This window comes from Macaca thibetana, chromosome 9, assembly GCF_024542745.1.
Source record: "Macaca thibetana thibetana isolate TM-01 chromosome 9, ASM2454274v1, whole genome shotgun sequence".
In the NCBI taxonomy this organism is placed as follows: domain Eukaryota; kingdom Metazoa; phylum Chordata; class Mammalia; order Primates; family Cercopithecidae; genus Macaca; species Macaca thibetana.
The window spans coordinates 98709667-98732412 of NC_065586.1; the positions used below are offsets into that span (position 1 = coordinate 98709667).

Consider the following 22746-nt stretch of genomic DNA (forward strand, 5'->3'; position numbering starts at 1 on the left):
ATCACACCTCTCCTCAGAGAAGTAGGCTCTCTCATGGCCACATCAGCTCCACCAGCCAGCCTGGCAGAGACAGGTTTGGGGCTCTGACACAGGTAGAGGCCATTGTACTGGAAGGCTGATGGTAGAAGAGATGCTTCCCTTGGGATCTGCATTCCTCCCGGCTTCCCCTAATCCCTGGTTCCCCTGGAGGAGTCCAAGAGCTGGTAGAGACCATCATGCATTGGTAACCAGGGCAGAACAAGGTCAGAGATCCTGCTCTTCCAGCATTTGTCCCATGCTCAGTACCACAAGGGCTCAGTAAATACTGTAAGAGTGGTGGCTGGAAGAGTGGTCACCTTGGGCCACCAGTTCTCTGAAAGAACTCTGGCTCTTTGGTTCTTTTCAAGCAGGAGAGAGTTGACAAAGGCATCGAGACAGATGGCTCCAACCTGAGTGGTGTCAGTGCCAAGTGTGCCTGGGACGACCTGAGCCGGCCTCCCGAGGATGACGAGGACAGCCGGAGCATCTGCATCGGCACACAGCCCCGGCGACTCTCTGGCAAAGGTGGGAGCCAACACCCAGCCTTCCCCCAGCCTTCCTCCTTCCTCTTCCCCAGGGCCTGGTTTCCAGGCTCTCTAGGATGGGTCTCTAACAAAAACAACCCATTCAATAGTTTATTTCCTGGCATGATTTAAACAGCAAGTGAAGTCTTCCAGCAGGGTGGAATTAAGGGAGCTTTATTGGCCCATTTCTAGTTGTGTTTCCTGTGTGTATTTCAAATGCATCACCAGCAGGCACCATTGTGTTTTAGATTTGTCCCTTGCAATCTGAGGTCATGGAGGTGAGTGGAAGCCTTAGAACAGTTACAGGAAAAGTCCATAGTCCACCCAAGTGCAAGAGAAAAGTGTCGGCCACCCACGGAATTGACACAGGGCCCAGCTCTGGCCTGAAGGCCATGCCAGATCCAAGGATCACTCTGGCCTTGGGCCTTCCCAGGCCTTCAACAAGAGAGGCCTGAGTGTGAGGCCGGCTTGCAAATTGCCCACCTCCTGTCATACAGATACAGGGTTAGGGCTGTGGGCAGGGCCTCTGGACCCACTGCATTCCGGATGGGGTATTTGGGAAGGAGGATGTGGCTGTCCTGTTGGAATCTCCCTATGCTGATCTTGGCTACAGAAACAGTTGTGGTTTTTAGTAGAGGGCGTCCCCAACTAACTGCAAAGGAAAAGCAGCCACTTACATATACATGTGTTGACAGCTTCTTTGTCTACTTCCTTTCTTCATTCTTCCATCTTTTCTTTTTTTGAAGAATAAGATGTCTACAGCCCTGAATAAAATCCTTACATATATGATAACACTTATAAAAGGTTTTTGTTCATTCTGTAAAGGACAAACTTAAACCCCTAGTGCAAATATTTGAGCCCTTTTTTTTTTTTCTTTGAAACAGGGGTCTCTGTTGCCCAGGCTGGAGTACAGTGGCTTGATCTTGGCTCACTGCAACCTTCACTTCCCAGGCTGAAGTGATTCTCCAGCCTCAGCATCCCAAGTAGCTGGGACTACAGGCATGAGCCACCAACGCCCAGCTAACTTTTGTATTTTTTGTAGTCAGGGCTTCGCCATGTTGCCCATGCTGGTCTTAAACTCCTGAGCTCAAAACAATCCACCCGCCTCAGCCTCCCAAAGTGCTGGGATTACAGATGTGAGCCACCTCACCCAGCCGAGCCCTTTCTTTCCTTCCTGTTTGTTTTAATGGCATGCCAAGTCTGTTGGAGGCTCAAAGACAGGGTATACAGTTATTGGAATCATTTGGTTGCTTTTGACAACCAAATGAGGTTGATTTAAAGAGGGAGTCATAGTCTTGTCTAAAATTTCAGTCATTATTGGCTATTTTTAAAAATTTATAAATTAATCCATCCTACTGTAACAAATCAGATCGTTAGAAAAGTTAGTAATCATCTCCTTTCCACTCTAAGACCACTCTTTGAGCAACTAACTTTAATTTGCTTTTTTGTATCTGTTTACAGTTTGCAGAGATAAATTTGGATCCAAATCTCAGTACAGGGGACCAGACTAGTAAGCTTCATCCCAAAGACCAGCAAAGCACCTTACAAAGAAATAATCCCACCAGGGGAACTCTTTCACTTCCTGGCCCTTGCCTCTCCATGGAGAGGCAGAGTTTCCTGGGATAGACCAAGGTGGAGGGATGATCTCGTCTCACTGACTTGAATGCAAGGGGAAGGGGTGGCAAGACCAGATGCTAGTTGACCACCCAGAACCCAGAAAGGTGTGTGAGAGGCACCTGCCCATTCATGGCAGGGCACTTGCAGCCTTCACTCACATCCATTTCAGTGGGCAGAATCCCCAGTAATCAGTCACTGTGCAGAGCCACGTTAAGGGTAAACCTCGGGCCTGTGACACAGGAAGGAAAACGATGGTGGAGAGCGCTTTTCTGAACTCTAGAGGCTGCCCCTGGATTCTACAAGAATGGCACTCTTCCAACCTAGAGCTTCTTTTTTTTTTTTTTTTTTTTTTGAGACGGAGTCTCGCTCTGTCGCCCAGGCTGGAGTGCAGTGGCGCAATCTCGGCTCACTGCAAGCTCCGCCTCCCGGGTTCACGCCATTCTCCTGCCTCAGCCTCCCGAGTAGCTGGGACTACAGGCGCCCGCCCCTGCGCCCGGCTAATTTTTTCTATTTTTAGTAGAGACGGGGTTTCACCATGGTCTCGATCTCCTGACCTTGTGATCCGCCCACCTCGGCCTCCCAAAGTGCTGGGATTACAGGCGTGAGCCACCACGCCCGGCCGAACCTAGAGCTTCTTAAGAGCACGGTTGTCCCCTCGCAATCTGTACTCACTCAGCACTCACGTCTGGATGCCTAGAGTGGGCTCAGGACTGGCCAATGTGGTAGTTTTTCTTAGCACCTCTGCTGAGCCAAGTTTTAAGAGCAGGGTGAGAGTTGCTGGGAGCCCACTGGGCCACCGGGCAACTTAGTGGTGTCGTTGCAGACACAGAGCAGATCCGGGAGACCTTGAGGAGAGGACTCGAGATCAACAGCAAACCTGTCCTTCCGCCAATCAACCCTCAGCGGCAGAATGGCCTCGCCCACGACCGGGCCCCGTAAGTTCCCCAGTGTCCATGGACTGGAACAAGAGGATGATTTTGTCCTGAAGGGCCTGTTCCTGTGGATTGCATGAGAGAGAACAATGCACATAGCCCTTGCTGGATGGGCCCAGGATCTCTAGGCTTAAGGGCAGGCATGGTCTGGGGCACACAGATCTATCTGTGGGTCATAGGAGAGGGCCTCAGAGGGGACCCAGCAGACCGTGAATATAAACATCAGTAAATATTTACATGAGCCGTGTGAACAGACAGGAGGCCAGGTTGGGGCGAAATCTGACTTGGGGCCTCCCAGCCTTGTGGGAGCCCATTGTGCTGAGCACAGTTCCCTCCTTATCTCAGTCTCGGCCAGAGTTGCCCTTCCTTCCTTCCTGGAGCCTGGTCTCCGGCTGATAGCTGCAACCCGGGGGGCCTCCCTCTCTGGCCAGCCCCATGCTGGATGCCTGCGGCTGAGGCCCTTCTTCCTGCCTCTCTTCCCTGGGGCCCAGGGAAGGGAAAGGAAGTCTTTTGCAGGCCTCTGCTGCCTGTCCAGGGGCCCCTGTAGCCCTCGGGAGAGACTGTGGCCACCCCAGAGGTCAGATCCGCTTCCTGCCAACCTCTCTTCCTCTGATAGAGGGGATGAGTGATGGGCAGGGCTGGAACCGGGCACCCTCCTCTGCCCTTAGTCCCAGGGCAGCTCTAGGGAATAGCTGCTGGCAGGAGATACTAGGGGGCTGGCAGCCCAAAGCAGGAACCTTGCCTGCCAGGGAGGAAATTGCTGTGCCTTGGGCTGAAAGGGAGGTCAATCATCCTGCAAGACCAGGGTGATCTAGCCTTCTTCTACGAAGTCTTTATTACACATTTGCTGTCTGACAAGCTTGGGCCCAGGGGGCCATCTTGGGTGCACAGGCTCTTCCTTTGGGAGAACATGAGTGAAACAATTACCTTTTAATAGTGTGTGTCTGGCTGTCGATGTGATTTGTTGGAAATGGCTGCTTCTCTGGATTCTAGCTCTAGTTGCTGATCATGGTTCCCAGAAATAGTAACACTTTAGTGCGCTACAAAAAAGACAGGTCCACAGGATCTGGGGTAGTTAGGGAGGGCATCTTGGAGGAGGAAGAACATGGCATTGACCTTCAGGACGCCTTAGAATTTTAATAAGCAGAGGAAGGAACTCAAGAGGATATAGCACAGGGGAGGCCTGGCTGGTTAAAGTTCAGGCTGCCTCCTGAGACCTGACTGGACTAGAGTTACTCTGGGAACAGGGCTGTGCTGAGAGTTGAGCTCTTTGGCAAAAGCCTGGAGAAGCCTCTACCGCCACCTCAGAGCAGCTTTTAACTCCGGCCTGTGGGTTTCTCCAGCCAGCTGCCCTGAAGTAGCTGGCTCGAGGCATCCTGATCATCCCCTGGCAGCAGCAGATGGCCACACCAAGGTCATACGACATATGGAAGCTCTCTACCTGTGAGTCTGGACCCTGTCCCAGGTCTACACTCCTTCCCATTCCCTGAGCTTGGCTTCTCGCTTTGGGCCTCCTTGGCACTGTTGGGAGGCCAAAGGTACTGGAAGGCCTATAACATGGAGATAGTCTCAGTCCAGATGGCTCTCTGCCTCTGGAAGCCTGGGGTTTCTAGGCAGAAGGGCACAAGCTCCTGCAGAGATACAACCTTCTTGCCCCTCTTGTGCATCTGGAACAGGCCTGAGATCTCACTCTCTGGCTTGGGAGCACTTCCAGCTACTGCACCCCTGGACATTGCAAGGGGGCACAAGGCTCTGGCCTCCTAGATATACACATAAGCCCAGACTCAGCCCACACCCTAACTGGGCAGTAGGGTATTGGTTCTGGTCCAGGGGGTCTCTGTAGACATAAGGCAGAGAGGTTGTGGCTTCTACCCTTTGGCTTGAGTTAGCTGAGATACAGAGAGATGGGTGGGAAAAGATTTGAGGTGCCGGGTTTGTCTCCCCTTCCTGAAGGTTTAGTGCCCAGTCAGGTCTCTGAAGCACCAGGATCTGCAGTCTGACGGGATTAGAATGTTTCCTCTGAGGCTGTCAGTGCTGGTTACCAATTTGTTAGCAATTGGTTGAGAAATGGTTTCTCCTCCTCCTTTGCCAAGAACATTCTCCAACACACCCCTTAAGCCTGTCAGACTCAAGCTTCCTGTTATCTCAGGATCGATCATGATGGACTCAGTTCAGTTCAGTGAGCGTGATGTTAATATCTGTGCTGCCCACTCTGGGACCTGACCCCATTTCAGATACACCACATGGATTGCAACTGAGAAAGCTGACCCAAAATGTGCTGGCACCACTGTTTGCTCCACTCCCTGTGCGGGGGCAGCCAGCGTGGGCCATATTTTGTCTGCTGGTCTGATTTCTCCTTAGTCAGGACTTCTGGGCCAGGAAACTCTTATGCATGGGTCTTCCTGGGTTTGTCTGTGGTCTGAGGAAGATACAGAGCTAGATCAGAGGCTCAGAGCAGCTGATCAAGCCTGGGCATTAGCAGCTGGGTGCCGGCCTACTTGGGGGCATCAAGCACTTGCTCTTTTCACACTTCAGCAGCAGCTAAAACATTATTAGTGCTTATTCTGTGCTAGGTAATGTGCCAGTTACTATCTGTTGCCATTCATTTATCTCATCCTCATAGCCATCCTGTGGTCGATAATCTTACATATCCCCCTTTAATGGATGAGGTACAGAGAGGCTAATAAGTATCTTGTCCAAGGTTAGAAAGAGGTTGCGCTTACTTACAGCCATCTATCAGCCATTAAAATGGATGTAATCTTCCTTACCCTATTCTCAGGGACCCCATGGGGGACACATCAGACTGTGTTTCCGAGAAAATAATGACCCTTACTGGTAGAATTCATCTAACTAGTTGCAGCATGAATCGGGACCTCTCACATGGCACCAAGGACAAAGCCAAAGCCTCATGTTAGAAGCCTATTGGGCTTATTTAACTAAACTGTAGGGGAGTTAAATAACTCCTAGGAGATGCCATGAGCCTCGGTGATTCCAAATCCCAGAAATAACAAGCTATGTCATAATTGGCTCATTTATACCAAAATTATTTTGTGACACAAGGCCTTATTTTCTTCATGTACAGAAACTAAAACAACCCTATCTCTGGCCCCTCTACCACCTCAGGGCAAGGGGATTTCTTTCCATTTCGAGGGTCTATTTCTTCCTTTCCAGAAAGGCAGGCCCCCTGGGTAACCTGCTCCTCTCCTACTCTTCGTTGCCAGCCCTCCTCCCACTGCCTTCCCAGAAGGAGAGTCCTTGGCCCTCTTCAGGGCTTCTTCAGCATTTCACAACCCTTGCATTCCAGCCATGAAATTTGTATCTGGCTTTTCCCAAGATGATCAGTTGAGAAAAGCCTCCTTCAGCTTGCTGGCGCCTCCCTTCCCACTGCCTGCTCGGGTGAGTTTGGGAAGGATGGGAAGCAGCTCCTTTGTGCCGCATGAGGACAGCCTGGCTTAAAGACTGTGCCTGCCAACATCTGTAGGGATTTGAGGAGGGAAAAGTTCCTGGGCATCCTCTCTGAGGTCACCTGGTCAGCGTGAACTACGGAGTCTGGTCTCTCTACAGTGCACAGTGCGGTCAGGTGAATTGTGTGTAGAGGTTTTCTTGTCTTTCTGTCTTTTTTTTTTTTTTTTTTTTTTTTGACACAGGATCTCCTTCTGTCACACAGGCTGGAATGTGGTGGCAAGATCATAGCTCACTGCAGCCTTGAGCTCCTGGCCTCAAGTGATCCTCTTCCCACCTTGGCCTCCCAAAATGCTAGGACTACAGGCATGAGCCGCCATACCTGGCCTGTATTTCTCTAAACTGTTGCTCAGATGCTGGGAACCTGCATCAGTATTCTAGGACCACCTCCTCCCTCAGCAAGTGACTTACCACCTGAGGCTGGGGGCCCTTAGGGAGCACTCTGAGTTGTGCCCTCCCAGAGGGGGACAGGGCACATGCATGTGTGCACACTTACGTTAGAGGGGAAAAGTTCCTGACTCTGGGAGAAGCACTTTGTAGTTGAGGCACCTCTAAAAAGCGAACTCACCATCACTGCTGAGATTCTCAGTCTTCTAGAATCACACCAGCAACTTTCAAGACCTGTAAAAAAAATTTTTTTGCCTTAATTTCCTGGACAATTAAGATTCTGTATCACGAATTCCTCTGCTGTAACATTCTCATTTGCAACACCTCCCCAACATACACACACACACATATACATAGATTTCTCCGTGCTCTTATGAGTGTCTCTGCACCTGTCTGTTTGGCCTTTGATTGGGGTGACTTTGCTGCCTCTAATTCCCATCTTGAATACCTTGTAACCTGGTCAGGGAGTCATCCTTTCGAGAAAATTGTGTTTTGTTTTGCTCAGCCTATGAGGTCCATGAAGATTAATTAGAAGAAGAAAATATCTCGTTTGCATCCAACCTACCAGTGAATTGGGGTGAAGGAAGGTGAGTTTCCATCTGGGGGAAACAGCTGGGCTGTGGCTGGTGCCGCTCGCACGAAGGGCAGTATTGGGTAACCCTGCTTCAAGGGGTCTCTCCTGGCAGCGCAGTGGCCAGCCTGGAGCCCTCTCTGTCACGTTGGCTTCCCTCACACTCCCACACTGGGGAAGTACAGTTGTTTGCACTGGAAAGAAAGCCCAGAAAGAAACAGCCCTTCTCTTAGGGCCCCAGCCAGACTCTGCAGGGCTGATGAGAGGAACAGCCTAGGCCTCTCTGCTCTCTGCTTCCTGGACAGCAGGCTCCTTTTTGCCTCCCTCACAGTGATCCGTGTTGTCATGCCAAGTACCTTTACAGGACTTTCTCAGAAATACACATTTCAAAGGGCAGAGCAAGGGGCTCCACAGCAAGTCTGGCATGGGTAAATTTCTGTTTTAACTCCGTTCTTTGCTCCACTTCCCCAAAGAGATGAAGCCACGGCCATTGTTAACACCCCAACTTCAGAATTCCTCGCTGGTGCTTGAATTCTCAGTCCAAACGCTGCATCCCCCTCCCTCGAGTTGCACAATCAGGAGTATTTTTATCACCCATCCTTGATCCTCGGTGTCACCCAACACTTCAGCAGTGAGTCACTTCTCCAGGGAGGGGAAAAGGAAGGCTCAAAGGTAAGAGCTAGAGAAAGGAAATGACTCAGTGTCTCAGAAAAAGGAAAGCTGGGGTTCTGGGTAGAGCAAGCTGATTCAGGAGAGTAGGGGTACTAATCTCCCACCCAAGTTAGAGGGCAGGGCTGGGGATGGCGGCCCCTCATGCCCAGAGGAGTTAATAGTTGACTAGGAAATCCCCTAACCTTGATGCAGATTTTACTCACCCTGACTTCTTTAGCCATACTCTGTCACACCATTTCATGATCAGATTTTACCTTTGGGATATTCCCAATGAAAATATTGCGCCTTTTTTTTTTTTTTTTTTTTTTTTTTTTTTTTTTTTTTTTGAGACGAGGCGAAATCTTACTCTGTCGCTTAGACTGGAGTGCAGTGGCACAGTCTCAGCTTACTGCAACCACTGCCTTCCGTGTTCAAGCGATTCTCCTGCCTCAGCCTCCTGAGTAGCTGGGATTATAAGCACACACCACCATGCCCAGCTAATTTTTGTATTTTTAGTACAGATGGATTTTCACCATGTTGGTCAGGCTGGTCTCGAACTCCTGACCTCGTGATCCGCCCTACTCGGCCTCCCAAAGTGCTGGAATTACAGGCATGAGCCACTGTGCCCTGCCAAATACTGCATTTTTAAACTGAGTGTGGTGGCTCATACCTGTAATCCCAGCACTCTGGGAGGCTGAGGCAGAAAATCTCTAGAGTCCAGGAGTTCGAGACCAGCCTGGGCAACATGGCAAAACCCCATCTCTACAAAAAATACAAAAAATTAGCCAGGTGTGGTGGCACGTGCCTGTAGTCCCAGCTACTCAGGAGGCTGAGGTGGGAGGATCACCTGGACCTGGGAGGTTGAGGCTGCAGTGAACCATGATCACACCACTGCACTCCATCCTGAGACCCTGTCTCAAAACAAAAAAAGAAAATACTGTATTTTGTCATTTGGTTATTGGTGTTTACTATTCACCTTTTATGGCCTTTTACTCCTGTATTGTCCTTATGAGAAAATTTGTCAGAATTACCAGGTTATACAGCCTTGTGCTTAACAAGAACTTTAGAGGTGAGCTGGTCCCCTCTCCCTCCATCCCACACCCACACCCTTTTCCAGTTCTGCCTTAAAGGGAGACCTGCAGGTGGTTCTTTCTCTGGAAAGTTCAGAGCTTTCGTCAGCAATCAGAAAGCAAAAGGAAGAATCTCCCAGGCAAGGGGCAGAAGCTAGAGGTTGGGCTGGGCTCAGCAGGCCAAATCCACTTCACTTGTGAATAGTTGCCAAGCTTGATGCCCTGGTTCCTGTTCCTGGGCGTCCCCAAGGAGAAGGCTCCAAGTCATGTGGCCACTGCAGACGTCATGACTCATAGGACTGGGATTGTGGCTAAAAGGAGTCTCAATGGTTCAGCTCCTCTCCTTTCCACCCCTGCTGCCACTGACTGAATGGGACCAATACCTTTTAGGCGAATGTGGAAAAAGTAAGACTTTTCCATTTAGAGAGACCAGGGTGGAGGGGAAGCATGGTTGAGACTCTGTTGGTCTGTTATGTGTAGGTAGGGTGATCAGGGCATGTACTATCAACTGTACAGTACTAGAAATCAGGAATCTACCTTGACACTGGAAGGAGAGGGTTTATTAGGATCTATAAAAAGTCACCTCATGCAGTGAGAAATACAAATATAGAATGCATTATATAGACAGGTGGTAAAGACGAAATAGGTCAATTTAGATCAATTGCACCTCTAAACCAGCCCATAAACCACCCCTTGGTGTGGTGCTCTCAATATAGAAGGAATCCTGGGCTGGTCCTTGTGGCTGAGTGGGCAGTTTTTATTGTACATCACCTTGTGCCAGGCCTTGCGTTGTGGGATGCCCTTGTTCCTGTCTTGTGACTTAGACCACTGAGACTTAACGAGGTTATAGAACTTATCTAGCATCAGACTGCAGGGATTAAGTGTCAGCCAGGATTTGAACCTTGGGTGGTGTGACTCTAGATCTGAGCCTCTTCACTGAGTATTGCCTGTAAAAGAGGATAAAGGTGGAGGGATACATGCCAGTTCACCAGAAAACGTAACTGGAAACAGGGTCTTTGACACCTGCATGCCAGCGCACAGAGGAAAGGTGGTATTTTAGTTTGCCTGGAAACCCCTGAAGGTGGCAGTTCGGGAGAGACCGTTTAACTGAGAGAGGGATACTAAAAAATAAAGTGAAATCAGCTAGAGGATACACTCCATCCGAATAAGTGAGGAAGACATATGGGGGTAGGAAATGGATCCAACATGAGAAAGAGGCAAGGAGAATCCAGGGTGAAAGGGAGAATGATCCCAGATGACAACAGTATAGCAGGAATGGAAGGCAGCCAACTCAGGTGGGAGCAGGTTGGAAGGATCCTCTGGAGAAATGTCTCCAAGAAAATAAAATTGATAAATACTTGGTGTATTTGAATGGCTTGGGAGGAAGATGTGTGGACCATTGGTAAGAGTAATTTTTTTTTTTTTTTTTTTTTGAGACGTGGTCTGACTCTGTCACCTTGGTTGGCATGCAGTAGTGTGATCTCAACCTCTGCCTCCTGAGCTCAAGCGATCTTCCCTCCTCAGCCTCCTGAGTAGCTGGGACCACAAGCACACGCCACCATGCCCGGTTAATTTTTTGTACTTTTGGTAGAGATGGGGTTTTACTGCGTTGCCCAGGCTGGCCTTGAACTCCTGAGCTCAGGTGATTTTCCCACCCGGCCTCCCAAAGTGCTAGGATTATGGGCGTGAGCCGCCACGCCCAGCCAGTAATAGTAATTCTGATTTAATTGGTGATAAGCACATAGAAAACTAAGAGAGGTATTAAATCCAAGGAAAATAGAAAATTATGACAAAAGGAAAAGTATATTAATATAATACATGGCTCAGCTATAAACAGCATTGACATAGTCAAATAATTTAAACACTTAATACCAGTCCACACAAACTGACGGTGCAGTTATCCTGGAAAAGTGGGAAGGTGTATGGAAGAGAGCCAAAAGCTCATCTTCCATGGTGGGGAGTCAGTAGGTAAAGCCTGAAAAGGAAATACCAGGCCGGGCGCAGTGACTCATGCCTGTAATCCCAGCACTTTGAGAGGCTGAGGCTTGCAGATCACTTGAGGTCAGGAGTTTGAGACCAGCCTGGCCAACATGGTGAAACCCCGTCTCTACTAAAATACAAAAATTAGCTGGGCACGGTCACGTGCCTGTAATCCCAGCTACTCAGGAGGCTGAGGCAGGAGAATCGCTTAAATCCAGGAGGTGGAGGTTGCATGAGCCAAGATCTCGCCACTGTACTCCAGCCTAGGTGACAGAGCAAGACTCCGTCTCAAACAAAAAAAAAAAAAAGAAAAGAAAGAAAAAGAAAAGGAAACACCAGGAATTAAAAATAAAGTATATTTAAAATATCAAGGATGGGAGGCTGAGGTCAGGAGTTCAAGACCAGCCTGGCCAACATGGTAAAACCCCATCTCTACAAAAATACAAAAAATTAGCCAGGCATGATGGTGGGTGCCTATACCCAGCTATTTGGGAGGCTGAGGCGGGAGAATCGCTTGAACCCAGGAGGTGGAGGGTGCAGTGAGCCAAGATGGCGCCATTGCACTCCAGCCTGGGCAATAGAGCGAGACTCCGTCTAAAAAAAAAAAAATTAAGGAAATATGAAAGAATCATCTACAGAGGTGACAGTTGTCTCTGAGGAGGGGAGCATGGGAAGACAGTGACTATTGTAACGACCCTCATGAAACCCTTTGACCCTTTAAACGCTAAAAAAGAAAAAAGAAAAAGGTATTGTATGAGCTGTTATAGTTTACTCTGCCCAGTGAAAAGAAAGGATGATGTATGCCAGGTAAAAAGCACACAGTTAGTGCCAAGGCAAGCCCAGGGGAACTTCAGCTTCCCTAGCCTCAGGCTGAGAGTTGAGGGTGAGCTGTGGAGAATCATCTGACAGCCCCCTGGAAAGCGTCTGTCTCAGGGGCACAGAAGATAATCGGGGGGAACTCGGCTGTGGACCCAATTCTGACCAGCGGGGAGTGTGAGCCCTGTGAGAAAGCAGCTTGGGCAGGCAGAGGTCAGGAGGGAAAACCCTGGGCCAGTAGTCCCCAGAGGAGGTCCCCGCAACATTTTAGGGGATTTTCTTGGGTGTTCAGTGAAAAGAGGGTTCTCTGGCTACAGTTGGAAAATGCTGGTTTACACAAAATGAAACCAGTACATTTTCCCTCTATCGTCCTCCTCAGAGTCCAAAATGCCAACATTTTGTGAATCTCTGATCTGAGATGGGGCATATTCCATCTACCCTTTGCCGTACCTGTTTTTCTAGAGGCTTCTCTTAAAATTCCATCAAATACCCTTTGGGAAGTCCTGCCCTGTCTTCCAGGAAGGCAGTTCTTTTAAGAATTCAAGGAAAAGATAGATGTGTCTTCATAGTCCTGAAAGCCTGGAAGAAAAGACCACTCAAAAGAGATGGGAGTTTCTTAAGGAGAAATATTATAATTACTCTTTTGCTGGTATCAAGGAGAACTGGGGTTTTGTCTCAGCTCTTTACTCATTGTTTGATCTTGGGCTAGTTATTTAAGTCTCTGAGTTTCAGTGTCTTTATCTGTAAAATGGGGAAAATAATGCCTCTTTATAGAGTTGTGATGGAAATGAAAGGAAGCAAACTATACAAAGGATTTAGCATGGGACCCAGTACCATAGTCTGTGCTCAATAAAAGATGTCTCTTATTATTGTGAATAGTCCCCTGAAAACCAAAAAGAGGTCTAATACCTCCAGGGACCAGCATAAGTCTGTAGAGAATACTTCACACAACTCAATTTGGAAGAATTTGAACAAATGCTAGAAGGAGAGAGATGTTATGTCAGCATAGACTTTAAAGAACAGGGTCAAGAAAAGCTGAAACTCAAGAACTGAGTCTTGCAAAAAAAGTGCAATGAGCAGCAAAAAGGACTTTATTTTTGTACTTCTCTTTGGAGTAAGAAGAAGAAAACCTAGACCTAATTGTTTGGACAGAGTATCGTTTATCAGTGGCAGAGAGAACGCAAAATTTACTCAAGTTCTGTTATGGTTCCATATTGAAACAAATGGTTTTATCAGACCAGGAAGGGTCCCACAGGCATTGACAAGAGAGTTGAATCTATTATTTCAGCTCTCCTGGCTCACATGTATTGTGCCTCCAGAACACCAGGAGAATTGGCAGGCAAGAGTCGTGAAGCTGGTGTCAGCAATCTTTGAGGGAATGGGAGAGAGGTGTTGGCAGACTGGAAGTACTCAGAAGTTGCAAGATGCAAAAAGCATCTTGCACTCTCTAGACTAGTGAGCGTGGTGTCACTCTCAGCGAAAATTCTGAACTAGATTATTCAGCAAGTAGGCTGTGAACACTCCAAGGGAAAGAGCGAGTCCTGAGAGTCAGAAAGAGCCAGGCTTGCCAGACCATCCTCATTGCCTTTTTATTTATTTATTTTTAATTTTTTCCAAAGACCCCTAAGTAGACTCAACATTGTCATTGCCTAAAAAGAAATGCTTACCCGGCTGGGCGCAGTGGTTCACACCTGTAATCCCAGCACTTTGGGAGGCCGAGGCGGGCGGATCACTTGAGGTCAGGAGTTCGAGACCAGCCTGGCCAATATGGTAAAATCCTGTCTCTACTAAAAAAAAAAAAAAATTAGCAGGGTGTGGTGGTGGGTGCCTGTAACCCTAGCTGCTTGGGAGGCTGAGGCAGGAGAATTGCTTGAACCTGGGAGGCAGAGGTTGCAGTGAGCCGAGATCGCACCATTGCACTCCAGCCTGGGCATCACAGCGAGACTCTGTCTCAAAAAAAAAAAAAAAAAAGAAAGAAAGAAAGAAAAAGAAATGCTTACCTGCCCAAGCAGATAAAGGAAGTACTGCAGACCATATATAGGCGGGGTTTAGCAAGATGTTTTGAGAACATTCTGACAGCATTATAGGCAAGACAGAAATGTCCGGAGAACATCCAGGAGGGTGAGGGCTATGGTGATGGGAAGGTTGGGTTGATTTATAACTGGTTGGATGGGCATACCCAAAGAGTAATGATGTCAGTCCATCAGCCTGTCTGCCTAGCCCTTTCCTGTTTACTTTTTAATCAAAGCCTGGGATGAGAACATCGATGACGAATTTATCAGTTTTGTCAGTGATCTGAAGTCAGGAAGGAATGCCAATATGAAGAATGCCAGAGTCAGGTTTCAGAAATACCCGAACTGCCGGAACACTAGCCAGATAGTGCAGAGTTCTTCTGCTCCTAGCTCCATGTAATCAGCCGGACATACTAGTTGGGGGACATACTAGACAGGGGACGTACTAGATGGGGGAGAACGGGTCCCAGGGCAGCCCATGGGATAAAGCCCGAGGAAGATTTCATTGACAGGAGTGCAATGTGAGCTGGTAGTATGAGGAGGTTACAAATAATAGATAATTCGATGACAGTTTTAATAGAAATAAAATGTCCCAAACAAGAGAGATCATAGTCCCTCTGTGATCTGCACTGGTGAGGTCACATACTATGTTTACTGCCACACACGACACTTCACTTCTGGATGGGACACTCAAACTGACAGGTTAGAATGAGCCCAGGGGAGGTGACTTGAATGGATGGAGAATTTCAGAATCTTATCAAGAATCTAGTTAAAAGTTAGAGCCACAGATAGTAGAAAAAGAAACTTGGTGGGAAGTGAGAGCAGCCTCAGGGGTTGGAAAGGCTGTTATGGGAAGATGGATTCAGCTCACTCTGGGCAACTTGAAGAACAGTGGTTTGAGAATTGCAGGAAGGCAGTTTGTGCTCTGTAGAAGGAAGAGAGCCCTGGCATCACCTCCCTCCGTAGAGCAAAGGCCTCAGTGTTTTTTTGGACTATAGTTGGGCCTTTCCAGAGCACCAGTGGTTGACCAAAGCCTGCAGGGTCCTCTCAAGGAGTCAGGAGCACTTTCAAGCCCCATCTCAGAAGTACTCTCTCCCAAGCTCTGGGCAAGAACCTTTGTTTAGCAGGGAACTGGCCTGGCCAGAGGGCAGTTGGATTCTGGGCCCAGGATAAAGGCAAACAAGTTTTCGTTAAGCCATTGACATTTTTACAGGAGGAGCAGATAGACTTTTAGAGGCAGCCAGCTAACGTCAACACATTAATACACTTGTCAGATGTATTATGAGCACCTACTACATCCCAGGCACTATTAGATGCCTCATCTGAGTCATCCCATTTAGTCGTAATGACCTATTGTTATTTATTCTTGTTAAGAGGATACCAAAGCTCAGAGAGAAGTTAAACCCAATGTCACATAAAACTGGAACCCAGAACTTAAGCTGTTAGCCACTCTGCCTCCTGGAGCACAGCCTTGGCCCTGTGCCTCTGGCAGTCACCAGCGGGTATGAGCTGTGCCTCCCTGTGAGCCCCTCTCCCTTCCAGCCCCCAAAGCCATGCCTTCCCCTCCACTGGGAACTCAGGGAGAAAACAGCCCAGCTGAAAAACTAGGCCATGCTGCCGAGCACACTACTCATTTTTTTATGACTAAGATGAAGCTGACAACCATGCAAAACATTGCAAACCTGTGTCGGCTGCAGATTTAATACCTAACCCAGCCCACACAAATAATTCATGCTTCTGCATCAATGTCCAGAAGAAACAAATCAGCAAAAAGCTGGGTTCTTGTGTGTGTGTGTGTATGTGTGTGCGCGTGCACGTGTGTGTGTCTGTGTATGTGTTGTGTGTAGCAGCCGCGTTTCCATCAAAGCAGCATGCCGGAAATACCCAAGCTCCAGGACTGCAGATCTAGCATTTTGCAATTTTTTTTTCTCTTAAAAGATTAAAGTATGGTTTCAAATGATGGAAGGTTGGTGGGAGGTGTAAATGTGGGCACTTGTCACATTAATTCTTCAGATGATTAAGTTCTTTTCCATTTCTTTAAAGCTGTTTGCAGTTGGGTTTGATGTCCTGGTTCTGGGTGAGTGTGTTGTGGCAGTTACCAAGGTGACTTTAGCTGACTTTCAACAATTTATTTTTCCCTCCAGCTTGAGACGTCTGTAGCCCTGTATGCTGTTGATTGTTTTCTGCAAGCCCCCACCCCACCTCCCATTGCTATTCATCAGCATTTTTGCCTGCACCATAGAGGCTGGGATCCTCTAGCAGGCCCCGCCTGGACAAGCTAGGCCTCAGCCCCTTTCAGGAGGACGGTAGTGTGTTTGGAGACAGGAACCGGTGGTAAGAGATGGCACAGGGGAGTGATTGTGAGAGTCACCCCCTGGTTCTTTTGCTTAAACTCACTCTGAGCCCTTTGGCTTGTCACCTCACCTCTGTGAGCCTCAGTTACCTCCACTGTGAAAGAAGGCTTGACAGTGCAGCCTACCTTGTGCTCGCTGGGAGGAATCAGTGAGTGAACCTATGGCCTTAGCAGAGGGTTGGCACAGAGTAAGGGCACAGGAAACATGGCTCAGGAAACACTGCTTCCTGAGTTCTGCTCTTGTTTGGGCCCTGAGGGCACCCTGTGTCTCCACTGAGTCCTCACCTGTTGCTGCTGCCTCCCTCTGAAGGAAGGGAGGTGCAGTGCCCTGGTGGAAGGGAAAGAGAGTTGGTCGGAAGTCTGAGGCTTCGATCAGAAGTCTGACGCACGGTGAGCGGGGACGCGTCACCCGCTCTCTTTTGTAAAGGAAAGAGGTAGATTAAACAACCTCAGAGTTTCCTTCCAGTCCTGAATACTGTGACCCTCTTGGCCATAGCATTTGTCTCCTTCACAGATCTTGTGCAAGGGTGAAGCCAGGGGAAAAGGCAGTTTTAGAGCTGGCTTTAGGAAGGCAGAGGAAGGGACCGCTTTGTGAAGGAACAGTCAGATCCGGGGGTGAGTCCTCACAAAGACAAGGCCAGCAGGCAGGCACGGCCCGTGACCTCAGGGGCATGTCTAACCCACTGCCACCGCAGGGCCGTCCTCTGTCTTTTGCCTGTGGACCCTATACCTTCCCCTGGGGAGGTGCCCCGCCTGTCAGGGTGCCACCCTGGCTGCAGGCCCCAGCACCTAGCCCCGCAGCGTGTAAGGAGGTTGGGCCTGCCTCTCAGTGGCTGTCCAGCTGTCATCCTGGGTGGCTTCTGCCTGCCACTTGAATGATAAATAACTGGAGCTTCTCACCCAGTTTTTGATGGACACTTGGGGAATTGTTCTGAGATTCACAGCCCAAACCAGGATCCGGCCTTTTGAATAGAATCAGTGGGTAACTCTTATTTCTGGCTGAGGCAGATTTGAGAGGTTGTCAGTGGGGGCAGCTGAATTTGAAAGAGCAAATCTTAGAATGCAAAGGGACCCTGTGACCCAGCCGTGGGCCTCACTGTTGGTGGGAAGCAAGCAGGAGGGAGTGTGAGGCAGCAGTGACAGCTCACCATGCCAAGGCCACAGTCAGGAGGAATCTGGTACAGGCTCCTGGGGCCTTAAAGCCCAGCAGGGCGGGAGCCCGGTTCTGCTTTCCAGCCAATCCCACTGGTCCGACTCCTAAGAGCCCAGCTTGTACTCAGCAGCACAGATTGTATCACCCTCTGGTTAGATGAAGGGTGTGAATGTCCCTGCAGCTCCTGGCTGTTGGCGGAATGTACATCCTCAGAGCCTTCAGGGTCAGCTGGACAGAAACTCTTGGAGCTGCGCATCTCATGGTGCTCAGAGTTAGGGCTCGGAGGCTCCAGGGCAGGAGAGGAAGGGCTCCCAGAAGCTCCTGCTGATCACAGGAAAAGACAAGGCACTGTGCCATATACTTTAATACAGAATGTTGGGGTAGGGCACAGTGGCTCACGCCTGTAATCCCAGCACCTTGGGAGGCCGAGGCGGGCGGATCACCTGAGGTCAGGAGTTCAAAACCAGCCTTGCCAGCGTGGTGAAACCCTGTCTCTACTAAAAATACAAAAAAATTAGCCAGACATGATGGCAGGTCCCTATAATCCCAGCTACTTGGAAGACTGTGGCAGGAGAATCGCTTGAACCTGGGAGGCAGAGGTTACTGTGAGCCAAGATCGTGCCACTGCACTCCAGCCTGGGTGACACAGTGAGACTCCATCTCAAAAAAAAAAAAAAAAAAAAAAGGCTGGGTGCTGTGCCTCACACCTATAATCCCAGCACTTTGGGAGGCCAAGACGGGTGGATCACCGGAGGTCAGGAGTTCGAGACCAGCCTGGCCAACATAGTGAAACCCCATCTCCACTAAAAAGACAAAAATTAGCCGGGCATGGTGGCGGATGCCTATGATCCTAGCTAAGGCCGGGGAATTGCTTGAACCCAGGAGGCAGAGTTTGCAATGAGCCGAGATTGCGCCGCTGCGCTGCAGCCTGGGTAACAGAGCAAGACACCATCTCAAAAAAAAATAGAATGTTGGCCAAAGATGCAGGCTTTATAGAACCAGACCTACCTGAGACCGGATCTCAACTCTGCCCACTCCCTGGCTGTGCAACCTGTGCAAACTACTTAGCCTCCCTGATCCCCAGTCCCTCCTCTTTAAAAAAAAGAGAGAATGGTGGCAGCCATTTCTTGGGGGCATTGTGAGGAGCAGCCAGTCAGTGAGAAGTGCTTGATGCAGTGGCTGGTGCTCGCCAGGCATATACAGAATGGTGGCTGTCAGCATCATTATCATCAGTCACCATTATTGTCTTTATTACTCAGGAGCCCAGCTGGAGACTCCCATCTTGCTCCTCCCTGAGCTTTTCACCTTGTGCTGAACTTTTTCCTGTGCTTGCTTCACAGGAGCCGCAAAGACAGCCTGGAAAGTGACAGCTCCACAGCCATCATTCCCCATGAGTTGATTCGCACGCGGCAGCTCGAGAGCGTACATCTGAAATTCAACCAGGAGTCCGGAGCCCTCATTCCTCTCTGCCTAAGGTGAGCGAAGACAGCCCTGCCACACAGTTTACCCCACAGCACCCAGGTCAGCCTCCAGGGGGCACTTCAGAGCCTCCCCAGCCCCCTCCACCAGCAGGCGTCCTCCAGGGCCTCCAAGGAGCCACCAAGGCCTGTCTCCCTGGTAAGGGTGAGGCACCTGTCAGCAGCCTACAAACCTAAGCAGGCTGGGGCTCAGGGAGGGAGGAGAGCTACTCCACTTGGGGCCTGTTTAGGAGCCTGGGGACTCTGAACCAGCCAGTCGTCCCCATGTCACTGGGCCATGGGGTGTTCTCTTTGCCCAACCCTCTGGCTGGCCTAGGTGGTGAGAAGTCTGCCATCCTTCCTAGAGAAGGGCTCTCTTGTCTGCATCTCGTATCGAGCCCAGAGCAGCGCAGTCCCCAATGGGCCCAGCATTGTGGCCAGAGAGCCCCATTGGTCTCTGATTGCTTGCTTGACAGACCTTCCTCATTCGCAAGTTCTGGAGTCAGAATCCACAGGCAATAGGTGCTAAAGAACTATCCTTTATCCAGAGAAGTGTTCCTCAGCCCTGTTCCCCTTAGGAAGACTCTGTGACCCAGGGAGTCTCAGGTGCCCCCAGCCACCCACAAGCCCAGGGCAGGGATGGCAGGGTCCCCAGTAGCACTGGTTTGTCAGGGCGGGGTTGGGTGGGTTGGGCTCTATTTTCTCCTGCTTGCTGCTTTTCTCATGCAAAACACTCAGTTCTAAAACCTAGTGGCCAGCCCAGCAAACTCCTTGAGGGACCAGGAAGCCCAGCTGTGTCCCTTCTGCTTCTGTCCACAGTGCCAAAAGCCCAGCCCAATGGCCAGAACTCAGCTCTATGCTCAGGGCTGCTGCACGGCTGCATCTGCTACAGCTGGCTACCCCGCAGCCCTGGAGCTCCACCCACACTTTGAGCAGCAGAGGCACCAAGAGTAACTCTAAACTCACAGAACAGTGACAGGGAGGAAGATCTGGCACAGTTGGGACCCTCCCCACTGTCCCCAGCACCTGGGAGTGAGTTTGAAGGGTAACCAGCCTTGGCCAGCCACCCTGGGCAGCGGACAGAGAGCAAGTGGCCAGAATGAACAGGACCTGGCGGGGTCTCCCGCCATCCCACCACTACATCCTCCCTAGCCACTTCTCTGGCCAAGACCCAGGGCCTTTCAACTGGTGAAGGTTTAATTGCAGGCAGCCTGAGAAGGCACAGGGCAGGTTCCACTTCCTTTGCTGATGGGCGGCTCTGCCCATTAGCTGCCCCTGCCTGCCACTCCCCCAGGTGTATTTCCAGACTAGGGATTAACAGTAACTTTTGTGGCTCCCTGAGTGACCCCACTTGGCTTCAACTTGCTTGCTTGCTTTTTTTTAAAGATGTGCTGTGGCCTTTGGGCCAGCCACTTAAATGTTACGGGAAAGCCCAGGAGCAGGTGGAAGATTCTGCCCTGGACGCTGAAGTGTCCCACTGTGGAGGCACTATCCCATCGTCCCAGGGAAACTTGTCTAGACACTACCTCACCTCCGTCCCCCAAGGAGGGATGTGACCCCCTCTTACCTCTGGGCGTGACCTCAGCAATTGCTACCTTCCCTCTCTGGCCTCAGTTTTCCTAAGGGAGACAAGCTTGAATCTCTGCAGGATCTCTGCAGGGCTTTTGAACTCAGTGTTTTCTGCTAGCTTTGAGCACTTTGGAAGGATAACCTTAGATAATTTGTGAGAGGGGCTTCTCTTTGAAGGTGCTGAAATGAGCGTATTTAGATACAGTCCCCTGTTGGTGGACAGGTAGGGAGCCAGGAGAGCATGTACCTGGCCCGCAGACCATAGTCCCCACTGTCCCAGAGCTTTGGCCAGGCCTGCTGTGCTTGGAACTGTTTCTAGGCCCAGCTCCTCACTGTCTCCATGTTCCCATTCCCAGGGGCAGGCTCCTGCATGGACGGCACTTTACATATAAAAGTATCACAGGTGACATGGCCATCACATTTGTCTCCACGGGAGTGGAAGGCGCCTTTGCCACCGAGGAACATCCTTACGCGGCTCATGGACCCTGGTTACAAGTGAGAAGGCCCTTTTTCTTCTCCCTCCTACCTTTCGTAGACTCTTCCTTGCCCACCCCTCCTCTTCTCCCTTGGCAGCTCTTGGTGGCACCCCTTCCTGGGAGGCTGGTCATGAGCGCCTCTTGGATTCAGGGCCTGGGGCCTGTGTGTAGATGTGGAGTGTAGATGCTGCTACCCACTCCAGCAGCTCTAGGAGCACTTCCTGACCTTCTCCTCCGTCACCTGAGACACAAGTGTTAACTTTCCAGGCTCTGGCTCTTGGTAATTCTGTTTCCCATGGAAATCCAGGTTGGAGGGATGTAAGACTTTCTGTACCCTGGGTAAACCAAGGTATAAGAACTCGAGGATGAAGCAAGATGGGAGGATGTGTGGAGGCCACTCTCCAATGGCTACATGGAAATCCCACCAGAATTCAGACAGTGGCATGTGTGCCTGGACCAGGGACTGGGCAGGCCTCAGTGGGAAGAGCCTCCCTTTCCCAGCCCACCCCTGATCTGACGGCCCTCCCATTCCTCCTGAGTTTGTGCGACCAGAGATCAGCTGGCTGGTCCAGAGCACTTTGTCCTTCCTTTGCTCTTCTAGCTGGAGCGAGCTTCAGAGCTGATGCCAAGCAGGGGTACTGGGGCCTCAGAGCCATAGGCCTCCTTCCAGCCCCCACCCTGTCCCGGGTCTCTAATGGGTGCTCAGCCTGCTCCACCACACTCCCAATTATCTTGGAGGGACAGCATCCTTTTTTGGCATTTGTTTGTTTGTTGGGGGTGGGGAGAGGATTGAACGCTTTACCTCACCTCACTCACGAGTATCGAGAAAGGGAACCTGACCCTAAACCTAAAGGTGGCCATACCTGGTTTGTGATGTATTGGAGAGGCATGTGGCATTACAGTAGAAGGGAAGAGAATGATGCTGGGTTTGTGGGTTTCACCCAGTCTGGGGAGTCTGTGAAGCATATGTGCTCAATACAGACACATTTTTTGTCCCTGCATGTCTACAGAATTTCTCCTCCTTCAGGCCAGCCCCCTCTTCTCCCCCCACCACCAAAATACTAACCCTTAATTAAAACAAACAGCAAACAAAGGACACCAACCACACTCCCCAGACTAAGCCGAGATAGAAATGGAAGCTAGTGCTTTAGGGATATTGTGTTCCATAAATTATCTTGCCTTTTTCCACTGTTGTTATTATATCGTTTCATAACAAAATTACTTTGAACCATAAAGTTATAAATACATTTTAAAAGTCCCACTTGGTAACATTAGATTTCTGTCCATGTGGTGTTGGTAGTTACTGTAACAAAAGCTGTGAAGTGTAATATTTGAAATTAGCCCAGCACAAGTGGAAAGGGCCTCCCCTAATTCCCTACCCCCAGCCATGTCCTGGGCTGCTGCCTCTGCCCCTGTGGAGAACAGGGAGGGAGCAGGCCTGTCTCCTGGGCCGAGCTGCTGAGGAGGCTGGAGGTAAGGACAAGCCCCTGAGAGTTCACAGGTCATCATTCCCAAGTGTCCTCAGGTAGTGTGTGTGTGTGTGTGTGTGTGTGTGTGTGTGTGTGTGTGTGTGTAAGGTTCAAGCACGTTTTCCTGGGACAGTCGGGACTGGGGCCTCCCCGAACTGCAGAATACATTCTACCCAGTTATGTTTCACATCCTCAGCTCTGAACCTATCCTCGGAGCTCTGCCCTCCCC

General features: G+C 49.9%; 2 protein-coding genes across 11 annotated transcripts in view; one reads left to right on the plus strand and one right to left on the minus strand.

Annotated features, from left to right (window-relative positions):
- Nucleotides 1-22746, minus strand: part of CUEDC2 (CUE domain containing 2) — a 335540-nt gene that overhangs the window by 175759 nt on the left and 137035 nt on the right. The window lies entirely within an intron of this gene.
- Nucleotides 1-22746, plus strand: part of SUFU (SUFU negative regulator of hedgehog signaling) — a 133318-nt gene that overhangs the window by 96239 nt on the left and 14333 nt on the right. For 3 of the 5 annotated variants that reach the window (XM_050804151.1, XM_050804148.1, XM_050804150.1), the window contains exons 7-10: nt 390-543; nt 2983-3094; nt 18887-19021; nt 20929-21067. In XM_050804151.1, the coding sequence (XP_050660108.1) occupies nt 390-543; nt 2983-3094; nt 18887-19021; nt 20929-21067 (540 nt within the window). Of the gene's footprint in view, nt 1-386; nt 544-2982; nt 3095-18886; nt 19022-20928; nt 21068-22746 lie in introns of all 5 variants that reach the window. The other 2 variants (XM_050804147.1, XM_050804149.1) reach the window with 1 other exon arrangement.